Source organism: Mixophyes fleayi, chromosome 1, assembly GCF_038048845.1.
Source record: "Mixophyes fleayi isolate aMixFle1 chromosome 1, aMixFle1.hap1, whole genome shotgun sequence".
NCBI lineage: Eukaryota > Metazoa > Chordata > Amphibia > Anura > Limnodynastidae > Mixophyes > Mixophyes fleayi.
This window is the reverse complement of record NC_134402.1, coordinates 367,034,368-367,059,685: the sequence shown is the minus strand read 5'-3', so window position 1 is coordinate 367,059,685 and position 25,318 is coordinate 367,034,368. Positions and strand designations below refer to the sequence as shown.

The 25,318-nt window shown below is 39.3% G+C and overlaps 2 protein-coding genes across 3 annotated transcripts; one reads left to right on the top strand and one right to left on the bottom strand.

Moving 5' to 3' along the window:
• The first annotated feature begins 379 nt into the window (after positions 1-379).
• On the top strand, positions 380-6,689 carry LYRM7 (LYR motif containing 7). Of its 2 annotated transcripts, XR_012680253.1 has the most exons (6): positions 380-484; positions 1,236-1,308; positions 2,581-2,651; positions 3,427-3,508; positions 6,373-6,532; positions 6,622-6,689. XR_012680253.1 is itself a non-coding variant. In XM_075192946.1 (5 exons), exons 1-5 carry the CDS (start codon positions 467-469, stop codon positions 6,435-6,437), a joined length of 309 nt encoding a protein of 102 aa, XP_075049047.1. In that variant the 5' UTR covers positions 380-466; the 3' UTR covers positions 6,438-6,689. The 2 variants fall into 2 exon arrangements, 1 of the variants encoding a protein (XP_075049047.1); XM_075192946.1 differs by having other exon boundaries at positions 6,373-6,689.
• A 6,662-nt stretch (positions 6,690-13,351) lies between these two features.
• Positions 13,352-24,998, bottom strand: LOC142108957 (selenoprotein M-like). Its single transcript, XM_075192934.1, has 4 exons — positions 24,678-24,998; positions 22,959-23,035; positions 16,806-16,884; positions 13,352-13,585 (listed from the first exon to the last, which is right to left on the bottom strand). The coding sequence occupies exons 1-4, from the start codon at positions 24,810-24,812 to the stop codon at positions 13,442-13,444; spliced, it is 435 nt and encodes a 144-aa protein (XP_075049035.1). The 5' UTR covers positions 24,813-24,998; the 3' UTR covers positions 13,352-13,441.
• Positions 24,999-25,318: the final 320 nt, after the last annotated feature.

Here is a 25,318-nt window from a genome sequence, read left to right as displayed (position 1 = left end):
TGCGTCGCATATCTGAGGCGTCAGACGCCTCTCCTCCGGTAGCTCTTTGTCGGCCATCTTGGATTTGGGCAAAAGCCAAAAAAGAAATAAAGCAGGATGTAAGCTTTTCGGTTACTAGCTGGAGTAACTTGTATCAGTACAGTGACTACGGGGTAATTATTACCTATAAGACTCGGCAAATGAGCCAAAGTAACACATCCCTGACCACGTGCGTACCGACAATGTAACACAGTACATCTATTTAAAGATACAACACACATACAGGTCATTTGGGAAATAAATGTGCCGGAGCTCACACTGACATTACCTGTTACAATACAGTGTTAAATATGTGGGTAATTGTTTTGGCTACTTTTTTTTTTTAAAGACGTAAGTGACGTCACACATGGGCGTGTCTGCTGCACAGTGATTGGCCGAACACCCCGGAGCTGGTGGCGCTCTGACCCTGATGGAGGGTGATTGAGGTATGACCAGCAGGATGAAGGTGAGTGTTGTGTGCATAGTAGGTGTTAGTGTGTTCATGTACGTCCTCACTAGTCTGCAATCTGACAGATGACCATTATGAATGTTATTTATATAACGTTGCCATATTATTTTGTAATAATGCATATCAGTCCCTGCCTCTTGTAACTTACAGTCTAAATTCTCTGCCACACACTAGGTTCCATAGGTGTTCATGTATTTTCCCCCTCTTTCCACTGCAGATAGTAGTATACGACTTTAATGTTTTTACTTGTAAAAATAAATATATAGTTTCCATTTAGTGTATAAATATCTTATTTGAAATCAATATAATGTACCGGGGTCTGCTTCCTAAACACTTCAGTTGAATCAGTGGTGTGTCAGTCCCACAGTGAACGTATTACTGGACATCCATATACTTATCAAAGGCTCATGAAAGTTGTTTTAATAAATGACAGATGAGGTTACATGATAATGTGTTGTCTGGCTCACTGCCCTTTTATTTGAACATTGTATTTGAGGGCAGCAAGCATGAGTGCTGGTGTATGGCTACCACACATACCTATATCCTCATTATTTATAAATGATGGTTTTGCAAACCATTGCTCACAGTTTGCACTGCTGTGCCCAATAGGAACAAGCAGTAAATTGGGGGAGTTGTCTGAGTTGTGCAGTGGACCTGGTGTGAGTTTTCCTTTAATGCAGTCAGCCTTTCATGATATCACTAACCTTCAAGTCATATTTGATATCTTGTACAACTGTTGTGTTTATAGGTTCTGCAGCTTTTCAAAACATTGCACAGAACAAGACAACATGTGTTCCAAAATGATTCTAGGGCACTAGAAGGTAAGTCACAGTATATTATGAACTTTGTCATATTCAGGGACACTGTTACAGTACAAAATGAAACTGTACCTGTAATAGCTGAGTACCACACATCACAGTCTATTTACTTCTATATCTCTACTGGCTTGGGGGAATTAGATATACAGTAATATGGCAGTGACCAGACTATAAGGCAGGAGGAAAAGTACAAGACAAGATCTTTTTTGGAAGAGTGATCCTTGGAGTCTGAATCTCACACCTGGGGTTAAATGTATCATCTTGCGATTTATGCAAGTCACTGGAAATCGGTAACTTTGCAGTAAAAATTTAAAGTGGCGATGGATTGTAAAGGTAAACTTGCCTTTACAATCCATCGCCACTTTAAATTGCATAAATCGCAAGATGATACATTTACCCCCTGGTTTATTAGTATGAAGCAAATGTTTATGTCAAAGAATGCATTATGAAGGCCTTTGCAAAGTCTTTTGTTTAGTTTAGTTGTACACTTGTACTTTCCCCTCTTCAATTCTTGGGTACTTGTTGATTTGCATTTCTATAACCCAGGCATATTGACACCTAGGAGGTACCTGCTGCCAATGGTATAATAATTACATTGGCAGTGACATATGGTTCTTGCTTCAGCTTATGGCAGTAGTACCAGAGTCATCCGATATTCATTGGTACTTTCAGATCTAAGCTGTATTTAAGTAATTTATGATTTGTGTCTTCTCCCCTTGTTTGTGTGGGTTTCTAACACCGTTCAAAAAAATCATTCATCCTAGTAGTTTAATTTAGCTGCTGAAAAATGGACCATAGCGTATGTGTGGTAGATAATTTAGGCTGGAAGCTTCAATGGGGCAGGAACTGTTGTGAATGATGAACTATTCTCTGCAATGCACGGTGTAATACGGTGGAGATGTTATTTATTAGCATTTATTTCTATAGCACCAACCATATTATGCAGCATTGTGCAGATAATATGTAGTTGTTGGAACTTACAATCTAAATTCACTACACCACATACACACACACACACACACACACACACACACACACACGAGTCCATTTTTTCAGAAGTACGTTTTTTGGACTGTGGCATGAAATCTATGCAAACAAGGCGACAACGTGCAAACACCACACAGATAGTGCCCCTGGTTGCAATCAAACTCGTTACCCCATTGTTGCGCGTCAGCAATGCTAACGACTGTGACACAATGTTCTCCATATATAAATAAATGATGATGATAATACTGCCAAACAAGTTGATCTTTTTTTTTTGTCCTTTTACTTTAGCTGCAAGAAAGAAAATCAATGAAGAATTCCAGAAAAACAAAAGTGAAAGTTCCTCTGTAAAAATATCTGAGGTGTGCACCAACTCTCGTTTATTAAGTTGTGCAGGAAATCAAGTTTAGTAGATATTTAATGAGAGAGATGGAACCGTAGTAATCTTTTTGTCAAGGTGCTTATCTTTTCCCTACCGAACTAAACTTACTGTTCAGTTTACCAGTATGAGGGCATAGGGCGTTTTCTACAGACACAAGGAGCCAATACTGATTGAATAACTGTGGCCTTAAGCTTGTTTTATGTTTCAAGATCTTAACCACTGGCCTAACTCATTATACTTCTACATGTATGTACTTATACATACATACAGGGCAGCATGGTGGCTAAGTGGTTAGCACTTCTGCCTCACAGCGCTGGGGTCATGAGTTCAATTCCCGACCATGGCCTTATCTGTGTGGAGTTTGTATGCTCTCCCTGTGTTTGCGTGGGTTTCCTCCGGGTGCTCCGGTTTCCTCCCACACTCCAAAAAAAACATACTAGTAGGTTAATTGGCTGCTATCAAAATTGACCCGTGTGTGTGTGTGTGTATGTAAGGGAATTTAGACTGTAAGCTCCAATGGGGCAGGGACTGATGTGAGTGAGTTCTCTGTACAGCGCTGCGGAATCAGTGGCGCTATATAAATAAATGATGATACATGCATACATGTTAAATAATTTACAAATATGTTAGGTAGGTTGTACTAGCTGGGGCTAACAAAACTAAAATACAACTTTCAGTTCCTTTAGAAGCAAATCAATTGTATAATATTTTCAGTAAGCAATTAATATTAATTTTTGTTATTTTTCTCCTACTAGCTGCTTAAAATAGGAGAAGATGTGGAGATTCTGCTCAGGACGACCGTTATCCAGGGTGTTCACACAGATTCCAACAGAATAAGTAAGGGTCCCTTTGCCATTCTGCAGGAGAATATTAGGGAATAGAGACTTCCTCTGGAAGAACACCTTCAATTTCACTGAAGGGTAAACAATCCGTCCTTTTAAGGGGAACCTGTCATCTACACACAGTTGAGGCATCCATTTGTGAGCTGATCCTGTATGCGGCCTGTTAATTTGCTTAGAACCAGTTAAATCACTCCTGACTCCTGTTCATGAAGCATTGGCTCCTAGTGAGTTCATATATTACATTGTCATGAATATTTGTTCAGTCCACAAAATAGATGCTTCCACTGTGTGTAGGTGACTGATCTACTTTAATTTGCCCATTGACCAAATTAGGAAAGTGACCACTAAAGAAAATATTGTGAGATGCAGGAGAATGGATGCTTAAAAACCTTCTATGTTTGATGGGGCATTAGATTTACATTTTTACCTTTTAGGGGTAAATTTATCAAGCTGCGAGTTTCAGGTGAGTGAATGTGAAGTGCCTATAGAAACCAGTCAGATTCTAGCTGTCATTTTGTAGAGTGTACTAAATAAATGATAACTAGAATCTGATTGGTCACTATAGACAACTCCACTTTTCCAAACCGCTGGAAACTCGCAGCTTGATACACTTACTCCTTAGAGTAATACAGTGGATGGAGCTCTCCTGCATACCAAACCACATATATATATATATAATATAATATCATTGTCACAAACACGCTCCCAGCTGCCGTGACTTTGGGGTGTTCGCTGTATGAGGTCACACACGATTTCAGCCCGCAGTCTCTCTCTACCTATCACACAGGTGATAGAACTACGGAATCGCCCCCAACACAGCGCTCACACCCCCCAGACACTTCAGGTTTGCCACCACCTACTGAGTATGGGCAATAGGACCCCAATAAACTGTCCCACACAGGCTTCTAGCTATTCACAGACTAGCAAGACCCACACCAGCACACAAAGGGTTACCTCTTCACACCTCCAGACTGTTACACAAATGTAAATGCAAGCACACACAGCTTGTTAATCAAATGTATCAACAAATCACACCCTGGCATTCCAAGGGTTAACTTGGACGAGCAATCTCTTCTAATAGGTTAATGGATTCGTTAGAGTATCAAGGGCGCAACTTATTAAATTATAGATTTAATATACAAAAATACAGGGCATACAGATAAAAAAATAATGAATAACAATTAATTGATATGACAAGCAAAACAGTGTAAAATAAAAGGGGTTACATTCAGAATAGCACTTACGTGAGTTGCATAATCTGCACCATGGGGTATTGGCTAGGAAGATGGACAGCTTATCAATGTGGATTGATTTCCCCCAAAAAGTATGACCCTTTGTCCTTTCAAAACACAGGTTTTTAAGCAAAATGGAATGGGATGGTCTTCACAGGGGCAGCGTTTAATGCTAATCGGGGGTTGTGGCTTGTGACACTTTTTCAATCACTATTACATGTTGCCTGGTTTACTAACCAATTCTACTATGTGATATATTTTTTCTGTAGAGCGTGACATCGATCCAATTTTATCATTAATAAATCTCCTATGACTTTGTCCATCTTTTGATATCAAACACACCTAAATACAGTGTATTCGCAAAGCTTACAACTCCTTTCCTTCATTTCTCTGTGGGACAGAATTCTTAATTTAACATATGAGCTGCCCTTCATCATGCTATTGAGAAATATGTGCTTGATCACTACTTTTATTGATTTTAAGGGGCATATTTTAAAACTGAATTCTTTTGGTCTATATTACATGTAGCTTATGTCAGTACATGGCCTCTTTGAGCCAGACCACATGCTGAGCGGTACCTAAACGTCTATTCAGGTGTCACCAATATTCTAGATCTCACCCCGGGAGCTCTTTGAAGCTGCCCCCAGGTGACACTTCTATCTTCTCACATTGGGATGTGCAAAGCCATCCAATAAATTTACATCGGACTCTCTGACTTCAAATCTTACACTTTAACTGCACTTATCAATGGACTCCTTTGATATAACATATTTACACTGCAGTTATGATTTTATCTCTTATAAATAACTGCAAGCTCTCTATGTTCACGACAATTATTTTATATATTTGTCTTCCAGGGAAAAATGTATGTCTTTTTCAATAGCATTCTATCTGTTACAGACTTGAAACAAAATGTTTACAGTAAAGAAACAGACTGCTTCATATGTGTATGTGTGTGTATGTATGTGTATATATATATATATATATATATATATATATATATATATATATATATATATATATATATATAAAAATCATGTACGATGATCTCTGCGAACAGTCAAAGCAGTGATCATGTCTCTCATTAGTGAATAATAATGAGCAGTTCTCATATCTGCACACTAAGGGCCTGGTTTACAGCTGTATTTAAGTACATTTGCATAAGATAAGGATGCGTCATGGTGGATAATTAAGGCATGGTGCATACGCACGACTTACGTCCATAGTTGATATCTTGCATTTGCGGCTCCATGCACTTGGAGAGGCAGATCAGTGGTATTAACATGCAAGCTTAACGAGATGCGTTTTAGTTGAACTCCTAAGCTAAGAGTGAGTGGGACTCATCCTGCAGATAATCGCCATGACTACAAAGGGCAAGTCCCACTCTTCCCTATCAGCGTACAGGGTTCTGTGTTTGTGTGCAGACACATCTTTGTGTTCAACTCTAAATCTGCTCCCTTTGTGCTCTCTTTCTATTCTCACTTAGTAATACAAATATTACTACTAAGTATGAAAAGCAAACTGTTTTTTCTATAGATATTACTGTACTTTATGGTTTGTTGTTGTTTTTAACGTCCAGCTAAAGGGGGGAAAATGTAATTTTATGCTTGTTTGCTTTTTATTTCAGTTCTCCAACCGAGACACGAGGTTCTTCTAGACAATGTACCATACTGTGATTCACCAGAGAAATAATGTGTCCACAACGGCTTCTGAAACCATTTTATCAGCATTATTTTAGCAAATATTTGTTTCTGCTCCATTTTGGGACACATTTTCATACATGCAAGGTGAAAAAACTGCTAAAATTGTTTTGGTGAAATGTTTTTTATTTACTTTTATGTCCACATATTACTTACATTTTAACTTTTTTTTTTAGTTTTGATCACCAGGAAGATTGTTTGTAAACTGATGGTTATATTTGTGATTAAATTATTTTTGCCCTAATTTATGGTACACTTATATTACTAATTCACAGTAATTATGTGAAGTCACATGGCAAGAAACACTATGGAGTAAGTAATCCTGATCCAAGCTCTGACCATGATTGTGTCTTCATCTTGTAGCTGAATATTTGGATCTCGATGTATCAAATAATTGATTACAATATTTTGTTGTGAAGTTGTACTGAATTTGCACACATGCTAAGTATGTACGTGAAGGAAATCTTATTGTATGTGTGAGGGAGCAGGGAGATTCAGTCGGTCAGTCATGGCCCAATCCATATAGAAATCATTTATGAGGTTAAACAAAACGGCTATGTTGTTTATAAGGGATTTAACCACACGGAGGCACTTGCATGCTTTTTTTGTTGTACAATAATCATTCATATAAAAAAAAACTATTCTATAATTTCTTGCTGGTTCTCCTCTTAAATGTATAGAAATTAAACTATCTGTCCATTATTTGATGCGTGAGATAGAGTGAAAGAAGTGTTTCATGTGCATTAGGCAGCACAGACATGGAGATAGATGATCTATTAACCTTTTTCATTATAGCACCAACATATTACTCAGATTTTTTTTTATTAAATCATTCACACCAGTGGATCTTACAGTCTAAATTCTCTTAACACACATACAAACGCACACAAACATTACCCTGGCAGTATGTTTTGTGAACTTGGCAAAGAAAGAAAGGATAGAGGAAATAGTGTATATGAAGGCACTCCGCGATATTAATATTTACTTAAAATTTTATTTCTTTATTAGTATATTTTAAAAGAATCCCTCCTAATTGAATAGCGAAATATTAAAACCAAAGTGATAGAAGTGAATTAAAATAGCAAAATGAATTGCTAAGCCCCGCTACTTAATATTTATATTAATAAGTATTTGGTGTATAGTATAATATAATAATCACTCCTATATTAGACCAATCTGACAGTTGGATACTACTCCAAATCAAAATGATTTAAGTATGTGTGGTATAAATTGGACTAGTTATCATATTAGTCTTAGTTGCAATAATGTATGAGTGATAAACTAAATGTCAACAACCCAATATCCCAATAATTCTTTATAATAATAATATTTATCAGTGATGGGATATCTTGATGTAATAGGAACTCCACATACATAAAAACACACTCTCTCAGTACTCCCACAACTCCACAAATACGCTTGTATATAGAGCCAATTAAAGGCTTAAGCGCTTGTGTATATTTATAATGGGATTGGTAGTGCTTGAATGAAATCTATGCCTAGCAACTGTTAAACATGGTTAGGTAACCTGGCACTATATTGCTCTAGTGATTCCGCTGATGTATATAAAGGATCAATCACTCTGTTATGAGCCAGGCATCTAGTATGTCTGTTGGAGCTCCTTCTAAATGGGAAGCCTGCCGTTTTGCAATCATACACGCACACACACTCATGCTAGTCTATAACCCATACAGGGTTTAGGTGGTATCCAAGATAACTAAATTGTGGCAGAATAATGAAGGCCTTGAAAAAGCATGTAGCGAAACGCGCGTTGGCGTTTACCCGGCTACTGTGTTTAATCACTCCTCATTATTCTGCCACAATTTAGTTATCTTGGATACTACCTAAACCCAAATTAAACTCATTCTTCATCAAAATCATTTCTCTTATCCATAACGCTAGAATCAATTTAATCCATTTCACAACAGCATGCCCTCTGATACAGAATTCAACTTATTGATACATTTTTTTCACCTTACACACAGCAAAGGTTCAACAATTCTTTTCATACTTCTCTACTTCATCTGTTATAGGTTCCAGCATGTCTCTACTTATGTATTTCTTTAAAAACAACAAACTCCTCAAACATCTCTTTGCATTTAGACTCTGCTTTACTAATGAGTTATCAAAGACCAATAGTTCAGCAAGGAGGATCCATACCAGCTCCCCTGATGTTGTTAGCTCAGATCTTCCCTGTGGTACCAGCTCTAAACCAACAACCGTTTTCGCAGCAATCAGTGTTCTCTCAATCATCTGCCTCAATCACAGTAGTCCAATCTCTGGAACTCAGACATGCTGGGATGTTGCTATTGCTCTTCCCATAAGTGGAGCTTTTGCCCCACTTGAAAGGTTGTTACATTCATGTTGACAAGATATAATCAAGTAGCAAAAAGAATAAACACTATTTTAGCAATTACCAATAAACCAATCTCTTAGGGGGAGATTCAATTTAGCGATAATTGTCTCTGAAACGTCCACAGAGAGACATTGCGCCAATGTTATGTCAGAAATCTCTGCTTCTATTCTAGAATTGTGCAGAAAGATGAGCAGAGATTCCTACCATAATGGCTGTGAATAGGCGTCTCTGAACATTCAGGCAATGTTCGCAACACCTTGCGCCGAATTGAACCTACACCTTAAAATGAGAAATGTGTAGTAAAAAAAGTATCTAAATTCAAACTGTTTCATATTCAAGATTTCAACTGCATCAGAATCAAACTCTTGGAAACTGTTTTCCAGCAAAGCCAAAATGATTACAATGTAAGGTATCAGTGTCTTATTTATGAAACCATGAAACACTCAATACCCTTGACACAGTGGCACCAAACGTAGTTTGGATTAATAACTTCACACGTTCAAGGTTGTAAAAGGTTTTCAATATTTTAGGTGCAGCAGTCAGCGATTGGCACACCTTCCAGCTGTTTGTTTTTTTTTAATCGAAAAAGCATTTCAAGAAGACAAGAAATAAATCAGACTGAGTTAGCTACAGTGCTACTTAAATTTCCAGCCTATATTATTCAGCTTCTGGTCCCAGGTGAGACCGCATTTAGCATAACCAGATGAGACCTGAAGAAGCAGCTGAACAGCGGTAGTCCTTCCACAGTAATACCTACCTTGACCTATAATAAATTTGCGACATGTAAAAAGTATCATAGCACCAATTATTGTGTAGTTTGTAGTTTATTACACCAGCCTCTGATATTGTGCTCCATGCACATTCTTCTATTTTTTCCACATTATATTATGAGAAGCTGCTTATATGAGATAAGACGACCTTCAGCTAGTTATTTTGGGCAGCTGTGTATACCTCTTTGCAGCTGTCACTTCCCATCCTGCTCTGAAATCCTGAGCGCTCATATTGAGAATCCCCACTGAATAAGCAGAGTATACTTCCTGACATTCCTGAATAAAAAAAAAATCAGGACAAAACTAATAAATGCACCTAGACCACACACTCAATTTGCAGAGGACAAGTCCAAATTAAATAGACCACGCCCCTTTTTCTGAGAGACATCAGGACTTTGCTGTGAAAAAAAAGGTTGTTGTATATATGTAGGCAGCAAATTTCCCAGTCCTGCACCCACATTTTCTTGGCAACTGTATTTATTTCCCCAAAATTTCCTGAATTCTAATGATCAGGGGCCTTATTCATTAAGGATCTTAACTTAAGAAACTTCTTATTTTAGTCTCCTGGACAAAACCAAGTTACAATGCAAGGGGTGCAAATTATTATTCTGTTTTGCACATAACTTAAATACTGACTGTTTTTTCATGTAGCACACAAACACTTGATAGCTTATTTTTACACTGAAATTTAAAGTTGATATTTGTGTGCTACATGAAAAAACAGTCAGTATTTAACGTAAGTGCAAAACAGAATACTAATTTGCACCCCTTGCATTGTAACTTGGTTTTGTCCAGGAGATTAAAATAAGAAGTTTCTTTAGTTAAGATCCTTAATGAATCAGGCCCCAGGTTCTTATTTACAGGTGATACTACCCTAGGCATTCTTAGTACCAGTGTAGGCACTCACAACCTCCCAGTGTATGACAAGAGAGGATTCACAGTAGTCTGAGACTGCAGCTCATCCAAGAGGTAAACTGCACAAGAGAAATATCACCAGAAATAAATACTTCATGTATTGTCAATTACAAAATATAAAAGCAAAATGTGGTACCTACAATGAAGAACAGCTCAGGCGTTTCTGTCCACTGTTTGCTTTTAAATTTTGTAATAAATATGGATTGTTAATGCATTATTTGTGGTGATTCTCATGTGTGTTGATTATATACTTCTTATGCTTCTCTGTCCAGTTCTCCCTCTTTCATCAGGAATAACAGGTGTTTGGTTCACACTAACTGGAAAAAACAAAAGGAAATATGTAAATATATTCAACAGAAAAACCTTTCTATGTATTTCATTAATATTTCAAGTGTTTAGTAAGCCTATTTGGTAACTACAGCCGGTGACATTACCACTCCCTACCGACCAAGCTGCAACTTGCCCAATGGGTAAAAAAACACAGGTCAACACTAATTTATGTCTTGATTCTGGAGTGATCCTGTTCTTTCTGGTGACTTATGCTTCTTCTTGCACATTTATCTATGTTACAGCCTTGAGCGCTTTTTACAGACTGGTTGTTTTTTTCTGTGTTTTAATCCCGACCTGATGACACTGCACATTGGAAGCCACTGAATATCTAATGTATATGCAGTCTTTGGTATATTATTGAATAAGTCAATATTAATTTACTATTAAATTAGTCTATTTGCCCAGTGTTGGAGTACAGCACAAATGGAGTTACATGATCCATCATATATTTGTTGTGAATGCTTGTGTGCCTCCGAGCTGCTCTTCATAGGGATCAATGATCCCTACAGTATGTTCTGTTTTATCATCATCATCATCATTTATTTATATAGCGCCACTAATTCCGCAGCGCTGTACAGAGAACTCACTCATATCAGTCCCTGCCCCATTGGGGCTTACAATCTAAATTCTCTAACCTACACACACACACAGACACACACACAGACAGAGACAGAGACAGACACACAGACTAGGGTCAATTTGTTAGCAGCCAATAAACCTACCAGTATGTTTTTGGAGTGTGGGAGGAAACCGGAGCACCCGGAGGCAGGGCCGCCGAGAGATGGGGGGAGCGGGTACTAATTACCCGGGCCGGCATGTCAGGGGGCCCGGGCCCTTGCGCTGCTGCTATTTTTTCTAGTTTAAAAAAAAGAAAAAACATACTCACCTGATCGCGGAGCCGGCATCCCTCCTCTCTGCTGCTCTGTGCTCTATTCAGACTGTCTGAATGCCGGGTGTGATGTCACCATGTCATGCCCAGCATTCAGTCAGTCTGGAGCAATGGAGCACAGAGCAGCAGAGAAGACCAAGAGAGGAGAAAAGGTAAGTGAAGGGAGGAAAACGAGGGGGGGCACAGAGGGGTTAAAAAACGGGGGGGGGGGGCAGCATGTCAGAGGGGTTAAAAAATGAGGGGGGCATAGAGGGGTTAAAAAACGGGGAAGCAGCATGACAGAGGGGTTAAAAAATGAGGGGGAGCACAGAGGGGTTAAAAAACTGGAAACCAGCATGTCAGAGGGGTTACAAAATGAGGGGGAGCACAAAGGGGTTAAAAAACGGGGGGCAGCATGACAGAGGGGTTAAAAAACGGGAAAGCAGCATGTCAGAGGGGTTAAAAAATGAGGGGGGCATAGAGGGGTTAAAAAACGGGGAAGCAGCATGTCAGAGGGGTTAAAAACGGGGAAGCAGCATGACAAAGGGGTTAAAAACGGGGAAGCAGCATGACAAAGGGGTTAAAAAATGAGGGGGAGCACAGAGGGGTTAAAAAACAGAAAAGCAGCATGGCACAGTGGGGTTAATAAACAGGGATCAGCATGGCACAGTGGGGTTAAAAAGGGGCGGAGGCATGGCACAGTGGGATTGAAAAAGGGGGGGGGAGCAGCAGAGTATAGTGTGATGAAGGGGGCAAAAGCAGCATGGAGGGCGCAGTGTGATCATAAGGCATGGCGATGATGAAGGGGCACATTATTGTAATATTGGAGCTGGAGGAAGGCCTAATTATTAATCGTGGATGGTATTTATTTAACGCCAGGGTTGTTTGGAATTATCTAAATGTAGCTCTTTTTTTCCAAATAGGGCCCCCAGCATTCCAGGATCCAGACAAGCCGCAACTAGAGAAACATGCAGCAACAGGTGGTGAAAGTGAGAAGAACAGGTAGGAGAGAGCAGGACAGTATGTGAAATGTTGTGATTCTAGTAAGGACAATGTATATTTTTGGTGAGTGTTGTGCCCAATATAAGGTGGAGGCCAAGACTGAACTCTTTGTGTACACACTGCATTTTTTCTATACTACATTTTGGTGCTAGATGTCCTGAAAGTCAGGAGTGCTTGGACATATGTGACGCTCGGGTGAATTGAGAGCCTAGTGATTTTGATGTATTAGCCACACCCCAATGGTGCATTTGCCGCTCCCCCAAATGCATGACCACACCTCTGAAACGGCGGCGCAATTTTTTTTACCATACTCAACTATGAGGGGGGCCCCATGAATTTATTGTACCGGGGCCCTGAATTCCTCTTGGCAGCCCTGCCCGGAGGAAACCCACGCAAGCATGGAGAGAACATACAAACTCCACACAGTTAAGGCCATGGTCAGGAATTGAACTCATGACCCCAGTGCTGTAAGGCAGAAGTGCTAGCCACTAAGCCACCATGCTGTTTCATCTTCATATGTGCTGGTTTCACTGCTGTGAAATGTTCATTATCAGCAGGAATACAATTATTTAATTAAGTTTGATTTTGAGAAACAATACAATTGTCCTATAAATGTGATTACAAATAGTTTATTATAAAAAGACAAGATTACACAAATTCCCTTTTTGCTATGGGAACAGTGTTCAGTTTATTGCTGTGGGGTACATAAGAAGTCTGCGTATTTCTTGGTTAACCTCATCAGTGCATCAGAAGGTTCACAGCTCGTCCCTTGGTGCTTTCAGTGGAAGGTGCTGGAATTCCTTTGGAACCTCTTCTCCTTTCTGTGATTTCTTGTAAAATCCTGCTTCATCCAGGATTGCAGAAATCTCGTCAGCTGTCTTGCTTCTTATTTTCACCACCTAAAAAAATATAGAGGTAATTGGTTTAATTGGAAATGTAGGATGTGGGCTGACGATAGCTCTTATAGGCTCCTGCATAAATTGGTGGATTTACAGACAGGGGTGTTGCCACTGATGTCATTGTAATATTGAATGGAAATAACTGACATGCTATGCTTTGATATTTAGCTGTTTTCCCAGAAGAACTCTGGTTATTATATTAGAGTTGTGCACTTTGCTTTTTCAATCTGGTACAACAATGAGGGTCACAGAGTTTGCATCTGTGACTGGGCCATTGACTGCTAGGGAAAATATGGAAGTCAAACTGCACTACTACTGAATGAGATAACTCTTAGGTTAATGAGGTGGTGGTGATAAAACACTAGAGAAAATAAGTATAAAAGTGCAGGTTTGCATACATAGAGTAAAACTATACATGGAAGAAGAGCTAAAGGTAGCCATGACTGATCACCAGTCAGCAAGAGAATAGCTCTGCTCCTCAACTTCATGCAAAAAGACATGGGAGACATTGGGAAGAAGTGGTATATGTTGGTGCAAAATCAAGCCTCAGAGGAATATTTTTTGACTTGGCAAAACAGGTATGGGGGTACATTGATAGGGTAATTTAGGAGACAGTGGAGCAGGCATGGGGGAGACCCTGTTATAAACAGATATAGGGGACTGCGCTCCTTCTTGGGTAGCAAGAGTAGCTCTATTAGATCGGGTTCCCTCCCTTAAACATATTATTAAAGATAGAAATAGGCGCTCATTGACTACGAAAATATTTTATGTTCAATATAATGCCTTTATGTAACGATATGGATAGCTGTCTCTAATAATGGGCAATGCTTTAGGGGGGCTTCAGTTTAATGGTTATAATGACCTTCACAAATATACCACCTTTTCTAATAATATATTAAAATTGGTTTTATTAAAAAAAACATAAAACAAATACAGATACTCCAATATACCCTAGAATAATAAACATGGATAAAACATTCTTATTGAAGCTCCTAGACACATAAAACATTCACAAAATCGTGACTGCACATAACCAAAATAAAGTACATTCAAGGTGCTGGAAAATGTCTCATATAGCTCAATGCATCCAATTCAACAGCTAACTTAGTCCAATATATAATGTCCGTTTTGTCACAAGATCTTACTGGTACAGTGCTTGCTGGTAAGGCTCAATATAGGCAGATCCTGAATGGATAATGTAATGTGTCAGTCTGTACTATGCCACAGTGAAATAAACGATCCAGTAAGTCCCATTGCTGTCCTATGAGCTTTATGTCAAAAGCGAGATTCTGTTGCCATTATAATTAATTAACAAGAAATATACTTGTTGTTAGTAGAGCCTTGGCCAGGCAAGGGAAGACAAAAGAATTAGACAAGTTCATTCTCTGGCCGGTTAGCCAGTTTTATCTTGCTCTACTCTGCTGCCACATCCCTCCCTTGACCTCCCCCATGTCTGCACTCTACCATGTAACCTGTTATCTGTTACCACTGTGTTATTGTTTTATATTATGTCTTGCCAATTGTGTCATGTTATATTATGTTATGTTATTTGCATTGTTCACCCATTTCTTCCCACCTACTGTACGGTGCTGCAGAACTCTTGTGACGCCTTATAAATAAATGATAATAATAAGGCAAAAGTGAGGCATTGTACCATGCACAGGACAGACAGTAGGCTAGGCACACTGAGATAGGCAGCTGAAGAGGCAGTAGAGAGACATTGGAGTAGACAGCTGACCATGCATAGAGGAGACGATGAAAGAACAGGTGTATTGGAACTGGCATGAGGCAGACATTAGTGCAGATAAAATACAAAAGTCCTGACAAGATGCATGTGAGAAGTCAGCAGGGATAGACGTAAGATAACAGATACAATGGAATCAGGCAACAAAGTGGGTATGGATAAGATAGGCTCTCTTGTCCTAAGCACAAGGCTTTAGCAATGCCTCGGTTTTTGTTCTTTTTAATGGAGGACAAGAAAACACTTCATAGGCTTTAATTAATAACAAGCTGCAATAGAAATTCAGGATCAGAGTAAATAATTCAAGTTGTCTTAATGCTTTATTTATGAACATTTAAGCTTTTAAGCTGTTTGGCTTAGTTCGCCTTGAAAAAATTTGTCCTCACTTTCAGTATAACTTGAAAACACTAAGATTAATATATATACTTTCATTACAAATCAGTATTTTTGAAAAAAAAAGTTTTTATAAACACATATTCTAAGATTGCTTATGATTAAAAGTAAATAAGTATATATAATATTTGCTGTATAGGATGCATGGCATATTTTGAGCACACAGTAATATGTATATCAATATAGAGTATAGTTGGAGTCAGATTAATTTCACTATTTAAGACCTAAATACTATATCGGGATTTAACATATAAAAAATGTATAAGAGGAAAGCAATAATATCTGTTTTTTCTATAATAATTCTCACAGCAAATAATTGCAGTCACATTAAAGGAAATGAGAAGATGCGTTTTAATAGTTTTGTGCAAATTCAATATAATGAAATGTACTATTTAATTCATTAATAAAATGTGTATTGCATAGTAATAATTCTGTAACTGCTCTCCAGAGATATCATTAAAATGTATATCATTATATATTGTTGCTATCACTTTAGTGGTGGAATATAAGACTTAGGGGTAAAAGTATCAAGCTGCAAGTTTCCGGTAGGTTTGAAAAGTGGAGATGTTGCCTATAGCAACCAATCAGATTCCAGCAATCATTTTGTAGAATGTACTAAATAAATGAGAACTAGAATCAGCTTGATTGTTATAAGAAACATCTCCACTTTTCAAACCCGCCGGAACCTCGCAGATTGCTAAATATACCCCTTAAACTTCATTTATCATAACTCCTGGAGGTGTCACACGAGAAGGTTTATCTGCTGCAGTTTTGTCCCAGAACAAACACAGCGCTTTTTTTTTTTTTTTTAAAGATGTTTTACTATGGAAATTAGTGGTTTTGCCCTGTTGTTGTCTCACAGGCAGATTTTTTGGTCTGACAGCTTGTAATAAGCAGCATGAAATACGTAGGGCCAGCTGGAAAACAACTGGAGCTCTTAATAAAAGTCTTTATTATTTATCTAGTATCTGTCATGTGAGCAATTAGACCAGCTACAGAAACTGCTCAGATGTTATGTGGTGCTTATCAGGCAATGAAGATACTGCGTTTTAATTTTCGTGCCCGCACTAGCAATAGTATACAAACCTTAAGAATTTCTTTTTTGTAATTGTAGAAAATTATCTGAGGTTCAACATCGTCCCTGGAGTCATATTCAAGGTTATGGCTGTAAAATAAAGTGTTAAAGAAAACACAAATTGCAGCAGATGTTTTTGTTGTCAGTTATGTAATTTTCCATGCCATTCCGTTTTATAGATAACAAGGCTAAGCCTGCAACACATTGTCACACAATGGAAATGACCCACTTTATCCATCCAGTCTGTTTAGGCTGCTGTTATATAAGGGTACGCAAATAGCTCTCACTCTTCAATACAAGGGCACTTCAAGAAAATATGTGCACCCCAGATAGACTTTATGCACACTGAAAACAAGGACAAATGTCCTGAAAAAGTAATAATTTATTATAGTGACATTTTATAAAAGTACTACTTTATATAACTTTACAAGCCCTGGGATATAAAGAAATACAATTTACATTAATGATATAAACAATGAAAGTAAATATCTTTCTGTTAGGGGAAATGCCACCTTTTCCCTATGACCTTGTTTTCATAAATGTACCCAGTGTATTTACACTTTTGTATAGCTTTTAATCTTTAATGTTTCAAATATAGTGGGGACAAAGTAACAAAGAATAGAATCAGCAAAGAGGGCCTAAAATAAATCAGGAGGTGATTTTAAATAAGTACAAGTGGATTTTTATATGGCATAGCTACTAGCTGCACTGTCTGTGGCTCTACTGTTTGAACCCATCTACATAGCATATACAAGAGAGAGCAGTTACAAAACTGCAAATTGCACACATACAGGGGCTGGATGGAAATTTTAGATGGGCGGGGCGGAATTGGCTCAGTAGCCTATTAGGAACATTTTAAAGGAAAAAATAAAATTAGGTAGCCCAGTGACCCAGCCCAATATGGGACAGGCCCATGTCCCCCCTGCTCCCTGGTCCAGCTAACACATACACACACACACACACACACACACAATGCAAAATGCTATCATGTATCTTTGCACAAATGCACCCAATGTTAGATGGAGTTTGCATGTCAAACTGGCAGCACCAGTGAGCGTGTACAATTACATGTTCTCTTGGGAGGAGGGTAAAGCAACCGTTTGGTGGGCTGTAACAATATTTTAGAACATAGGCTACCAATTCACTAGGAACCAGTGACCACTCAAACACCTTCATAGTGAAATGATAGGTTGAATTCTCAGTGATGTCACCGGTTTATAGTGAAATTATATGCTGAATTCTCAGTGATGTCACTGGTTCATAGTGAAATGATAGGCTGCATTCTTAGGGATGTCACTGGTTCCTAGTAAAGTGATAGGCTGCATTCTTAGGGATGTCACTGGTTCCTAGTAAAGTGATAGGCTGCATTCTTAGGGATGTCACTGGTTCCTAGTAAAGTGATAGGCTGCATTCTTAGGGATGTCACTGGTTCCTAGTAAAGTGATAGGCTGCATTCTTAGGGATGTCACTGGTTCCTAGCAAAGTGATAGGCTGCATTCTTAGGGATGTCACTGGTTCCTAGTAAAGTGATAGGCTGCATTCTCAGGGATGTCACTGGTTCCTAGTAAAGTGATAGGCTGCATTCTTAGGGATGTCACTGGTTCCTAGCAAAGTGATAGGCTGCATTCTTAGGGATGTCACTGGTTCCTAGTAAAGTGATAGGCTGCATTCTCAGGGGTGTCACTGGTTCCTAGTAAAGTGATAGGCTGCATTCTCAGGGATGTCACTGGTTCCTAGTAAAGTGATAGGCTGCATTCTTAGGGATGTCACTGGTTCCTAGTAAAGTGATAGGCTGCATTCTCAGGGATGTCACTGGTTCCTAGTAAAGTGATAGGCTGAATTCTCAGTGATGTCACTGGTTCATAGTGAAATGATAGGCTGCATTCTTAGGGATGTCACTGGTTCCTAGTAAAGTGATAGGCTGCATTCTTAGGGATGTCACTGGTTCCTAGTAAAGTGATAGGCTGCATTCTTAGGGATGTCACTGGTTCCTAGTAAAGTGATAGGCTGCATTCTTAGGGATGTCACTGGTTCCTAGTAAAGTGATAGGCTGCATTCTTAGGGATGTCACTGGTTCCTAGTAAAGTGATAGGCTGCATTCTTAGGGATGTCACTGGTTCCTAGTAAAGTGATAGGCTGCATTCTTAGGGATGTCACTGGTTCCTAGTAAAGTGATAGGCTGCATTCTTAGGGACGTCACTGGTTCCTTGTAAAGTGATAGGCTGCATTCTCAGGGATGTCACTGGTTCCTAGTAAAGTGATAGGCTGCATTCTTAGGGATGTCACTGGTTCCTAGTAAAGTGATAGGCTGCATTCTCAGGGATGTCCCTGGTTCCTAGTAAAGTGATAGGCTGCATTCTCAGGGATGTCACTGGTTCCTAGTAAAGTGATAGGCTGCATTCTTAGGGATGTCACTGGTTCCTAGTAAAGTGATAGGCTGTATTCTTAGGGATGTCACTGGTTCCTAGTAAAGTGATAGGCTGCATTCTCAGGGATGTCACTGGTTCCTAGTAAAGTGATAGGCTGCATTCTTAGGGATGTCACTGGTTCCTAGTAAAGTGATAGGCTGCATTCTCAGGGATGTCACTGGTTCCTAGTAAAGTGATAGGCTGCATTCTCAGGGATGTCACTGGTTCCTAGTAAAGTGATAGGCTGCATTCTCAGGGATGTCACTGGTTCCTAGTAAAGTGATAGGATGCATTCTTAGGGATGTCACTGGTTCCTAGTAAAGTGATAGGCTGCATTCTCAGGGATGTCACTGGTTCCTAGTAAAGTGATAGGATGCATTCTTAGGGATGTCACTGGTTCCTAGTAAAGTGATAGGCTGCATTCTTAGGGATGTCACTGGTTCCTAGTAAAGTGATAGGCTGCATTCTTAGGGATGTCACTGGTTCCTAGTAAAGTGATAGGCTGCATTCTCAGGGATGTCACTGGTTCCTAGTAAAGTGATAGGCTGCATTGTTAGGGATGTCACTGGTTCCTAGTAAAGTGATAGGCTGCATTCTTAGGGATGTCACTGGTTCCTAGTAAAGTGATAGGCTGCATTGTTAGGGATGTCACTGGTTCCTAGTAAAGTGATAGGCTGCATTGTTAGGGATGTCACTGGTTCCTAGTAAAGTGATAGGCTGCATTCTTAGGGATGTCACTGGTTCCTAGCAAAGTGATAGGCTGTATTCTTAGGGATGTCACTGGTTCCTAGTAAAGTGATAGGCTGCATTCTCAGGGATGTCACTGGTTCCTAGTAAAGTGATAGGCTGCATTCTCAGGGGTGTCACTGGTTCCTAGTAAAGTGATAGGCTGCATTCTCAGGGATGTCACTGGTTCCTAGTAAAGTGATAGGCTGCATTCTTAGGGATGTCACTGGTTCCTAGTAAAGTGATAGGCTGCATTCTTAGGGATGTCACTGGTTCCTAGTAAAGTGATAGGCTGCATTTTTAGGGATGTCACTGGTTCCTAGTAAAGTGATAGGCTGCATTCTCAGGGATGTCACTGGTTCCTAGTAAAGTGATAGGCTGCATTCTTAGGGATGTCACTGGTTCCTAGCAAAGTGATAGGCTGTATTCTTAGGGATGTCACTGGTTCCTAGTAAAGTGATAGGCTGCATTCTTAGGGGTGTCACTGGTTCCCAGTAAAGTGATAGGCTGCATTCTCAGGGATGTCACTGGTTCCTAGTAAAGTGATAGGCTGCATTCTTAGGGATGTCACTGGTTCCTAGTAAAGTGATAGGCTGCATTCTCAGGGATGTCACTGGTTCCTAGTAAAGTGATAGGCTGCATTCTTAGGGATGTCACTGGTTCCTAGTAAAGTGATAGGCTGCATTCTCAGGGATGTCACTGGTTCCTAGTAAAGTGATAGGCTGCATTCTCAGGGATGTCACTGGTTCCTAGTAAAGTGATAGGCTGCATTCTCAGGGATGTCACTGGTTCCTAGTAAAGTGATAGGCTGCATTCTTAGGGATGTCACTGGTTCCTAGTAAAGTGATAGGCTGCATTCTTAGGGATGTCACTGGTTCCTAGAAAAGTGATAGGCTGCATTCTTAGGGATGTCACTGGTTCCTAGAAAAGTGATAGGCTGCATTCTCAGGGATGTCACTGGTTCCTAGTTAAGTGATAGGCTGCATTCTTAGGGATGTCATTGGTTCCTAGCAAAGTGATAGGCTGCATTCTTCGGAATGTCACTGGTTCCTAGTAAAGTGATAGGCTGCATTCTCAGGGATGTCACTGGTTCCTAGTAAAGTGATAGGCTGCATTCTTAGGGATGTCACTGGTTCCTAGTAAAGTGATAGACTGCATTCTTAGGAATGTCACTGGTTCCTAGTAAAGTGATAGGCTGCATTCTCAGGGATGTCACTGGTTCCTAGTAAAGTGATAGGCTGCATTCTTAGGGATGTCACTGGTTCCTAGTAAAGTGATAGGCTGCATTCTCAGGGATGTCACTGGTTCCTAGTAAAGTGATAGGCTGCATTCTCAGGGATGTCACTGGTTCCTAGTAAAGTGATAGGCTGCATTCTCAGGGATGTCACTGGTTCCTAGTAAAGTGATAGGCTGCATTCTTAGGGATGTCACTGGTTCCTAGCAAAGTGATAGGCTGCATTCTCAGGGATGTCACTGGTTCATAGAAAAGTGATAGGCTGCATTCTCAGGGATGTCACTGGTTCCTAGTAAAGTGATAGGCTGCATTCTCAGGGATGTCACTGGTTCCTAGTAAAGTGATAGGCTGCATTCTCAGGGATGTCACTGGTTCCTAGTAAAGTGATAGGCTGCATTCTTAGGGATGTCACTTGTTCCTAGCAAAGTGATAGGCTGCATTCTCAGGGATGTCACTGGTTCCTAGAAAAGTGATAGGCTGCATTCTCAGGGATGTCACTAGTTCCTAGTTAAGTGATAGGCTGCATTCTTAGGGATGTCATTGGTTCCTAGCAAAGTGATAGGCTGCATTCTTAGGGATGTCACTGGTTCCTAGTTAAGTGATAGGCTGCATTCTTAGGGATGTCATTGGTTCCTAGTAAAGTGATAGGCTGCATTCTCAGGGATGTCACTGGTTCCTAGTAAAGTGATAGGCTGCATTCTTAGGGATGTCACTGGTTCCTAGAAAAGTGATAGGCTGCATTCTTAGGGATGTCACTGGTTCCTAGAAAAGTGATAGGCTGCATTCTCAGGGATGTCACTGGTTCCTAGTTAAGTGATAGGCTGCATTCTTAGGGATGTCATTGGTTCCTAGCAAAGTGATAGGCTGCATTCTTCGGGATGTCACTGGTTCCTAGTAAAGTGATAGACTGCATTCTTAGGAATGTCACTGGTTCCTAGTAAAGTGATAGGCTGCATTCTCAGGGATGTCACTGGTTCCTAGTAAAGTGATAGGCTGCATTCTCAGGGATGTCACTGGTTCCTAGTAAAGTGATAGGCTGCATTCTCAGGGATGTCACTGGTTCCTAGTAAAGTGATAGGCTGCATTCTCAGGGATGTCACTGGTTCCTAGTAAAGTGATAGGCTGCATTCTTAGGGATGTCACTGGTTCCTAGCAAAGTGATAGGCTGCATTCTCAGGGATGTCACTGGTTCCTAGAAAAGTGATAGGCTGCATTCTCAGGGATGTCACTGGTTCCTAGTAAAGTGATAGGCTGCATTCTCAGGGATGTCACTGGTTCCTAGTAAAGTGATAGGCTGCATTCTCAGGGATGTCACTGGTTCCTAGTAAAGTGATAGGCTGCATTCTTAGGGATGTCACTTGTTCCTAGCAAAGTGATAGGCTGCATTCTCAGGGATGTCACTGGTTCCTAGAAAAGTGATAGGCTGCATTCTCAGGGATGTCACTAGTTCCTAGTTAAGTGATAGGCTGCATTCTTAGGGATGTCATTGGTTCCTAGCAAAGTGATAGGCTGCATTCTTAGGGATGTCACTGGTTCCTAGTTAAGTGATAGGCTGCATTCTTAGGGATGTCATTGGTTCCTAGTAAAGTGATAGGCTGCATTCTTAGGGACGTCACTGGTTCCTTGTAAAGTGATAGGCTGCATTCTCAGGGATGTCACTGGTTCCTAGTAAAGTGATAGGCTGCATTCTTAGGGATGTAACTGGTTCCTAGTGAATGGGTAGACTTTATATCCAATGATGTCAGGTGTAGTCAGTTACAGACAGCATTACAATAAAATCTAAAATAAAAGGATACTACAGTCCCCAGATCTCCATCATGAATTTGTAAAGCTCCGGCTTACTCTTTATTCCACATCCTACAACACTAGGTGCCTGCAAAATAATTATAGCAAAATAAACTTTTCATGAATTAAAGGCAAAAAAACACAGGAGATTACTGTCAAATAGCCATAACATTAACAGGCAGGTGTCTGGTTGTTTATTAATATAAACTTTTCACCTGGGCCACTTTAATATGGTAGACTATCAAAATACATGCAGAGCACTGTTTTATTTTTTAATATTTTTATTAAGGAATAACCAATTGCAGTGCGTAGTACGGTTCTCTATCTGGAAGGGTGAATCACAGGAAGCCCAGTAATACATTATATATGACCATATGTATTATTATGGAATATTTGCTTATATGTTTCAAATAACAACCGTAGAACAAAGCATTTCTAGGAACTAGGAGGAGCATTGTTTAATTTAAGAAGACAAGTTCAAAACAGATAATCTTTTCTAAGTAAGTAATGTTTCTGTCAAATATCCCTTTATTTTTGTGTGTGTCACAGTGGGAGCGAGGTAAACATACGATCATACATGACTTTAAGTTGTATAGTGCGTCCACTGGACTCCCAGTGATATTACCCAGACAGGGTACCTTACATTATAATGCTTGCTGCCTAGGACATAGGGTTATAGGGATTTATGGACAGTGTCCATTTCATTATGGCAAAAACTGTATGGTTTTACCCCCTTAGCTAGCTCTCATCTTACATCATAAATGCAGGTGGGTCTGCCGCCCACAACTAAAACCAAACTGATGTATTAAAAACATCAAATAAGAATGTGCCTTGTTGTACATATGTATAAAACATTGTCAGTGTCTATGGCCCAAATTTTATCACATAATTAAATGCAGTTGTTAATGGGGATGGGTTGTACATGCTAAGAAACACATGGTCACCTTTTATAGCATGGACCAGTAAATGATGAGTTCATTGAGGAAGTTACATCTGAGATCACAATATTGCATTTAAGACTGGAGTTGACATTGTTCATTATAATTCCTGCTTTGCTGCCTTGGTTTACAAAGAACCAATACAAGACTCTCACCAATTCTCATCACTACTAAAACCTTCAGAGGCTTAGTAGTTAGCAGGAAACCTCTGGTGCTACAATAAACAGCATCTAATATAGTATAATTGTATTACATGTCCCACACTTCATAGCTGATAAGTTGTCTGTAAAAGAGAGCTTATAATAGTGGAGGGCAGTATAATATTTAACTGGCTGAGCAGTCGCAACCTGAGAGGTGATCTCTTAGAACAGGTTACTCATTAGCTGTTCATTATGTTTGTCTTAAAATTATCTCTTTCTACAATATTTTTTGTTTTATTATTTATTATTTTATCAAACATTATGGGTCCGATTCAATTTTGCCGCGAATATCGCGACGTTAACAGTATTACCGTTAATATGGTCATTTTAACCTGGATTTCATCTGGCAGCTCAGGGAGCCGCAAGTAAAAATCCACCGTTGAAATTACCGTATTAGCGGTAAAACTGCTAAAACCGCGTTATTCTCGGCAGAATTGAATCGGCCTCTATCACTTCCAAAAAGCTATTTAATTTCATAAGACTAATTTCATAGTTGGAGTAAGCCAAAGCATACAGCATTACAAAGTTACTGTTAACATGTTTTAACTGCAATGAAAACCAAAATAAAATATAGTAAATATGATATACTTACAATGACAGTCCCCCTGGCTATTTCAATGTCTTCAATAAGTGTTCTTTCTATAGTGTCAGTGTTGTTCTTGGCATTGTCATCTGCACGGACACAAATACAGAAGGCCAAGACACACAGCAATGCTTCCCGCAGCATCGTTCTATATGTCACTGGGTAAAATACACTTTAGTTGTCCACATCAGCTTAAAATATTGTGGGGTTGAACCACCTTTTCAAAGGGGGGTTGTTCCTATCATGCTATTGATGCACGTTACAGAAACAGAATGTACCATGTGATTACAATTAAACTAGACAGGTGTTTTACAATCACATTTTCTCACATGAAAGAGGTTTTTTGCCAAGGTGTTATTTTTAAAATACTTTATTTAACTTAGTTAAACATTAGCAAATTTACAGAAAGTTGGTGGGTTATACTGGTGATAGAAATTTTAAAAGTAATACTTTTAAAATATTAATCTGTGTAAAACAGGAATAAGTATTTGTCTTTGAATCCCTCTTAATTTTTTTCTCCATGTCTTTATTTGTTTAATTCATCTCCTCCCTAATAAGGCAATCTATCATCATTTTTAACTACAAAACAAATTTGGTAATTTTATCTTTTAGAGCAGATATTTTTTTCTGATTAAAAAATATGAGCTAGA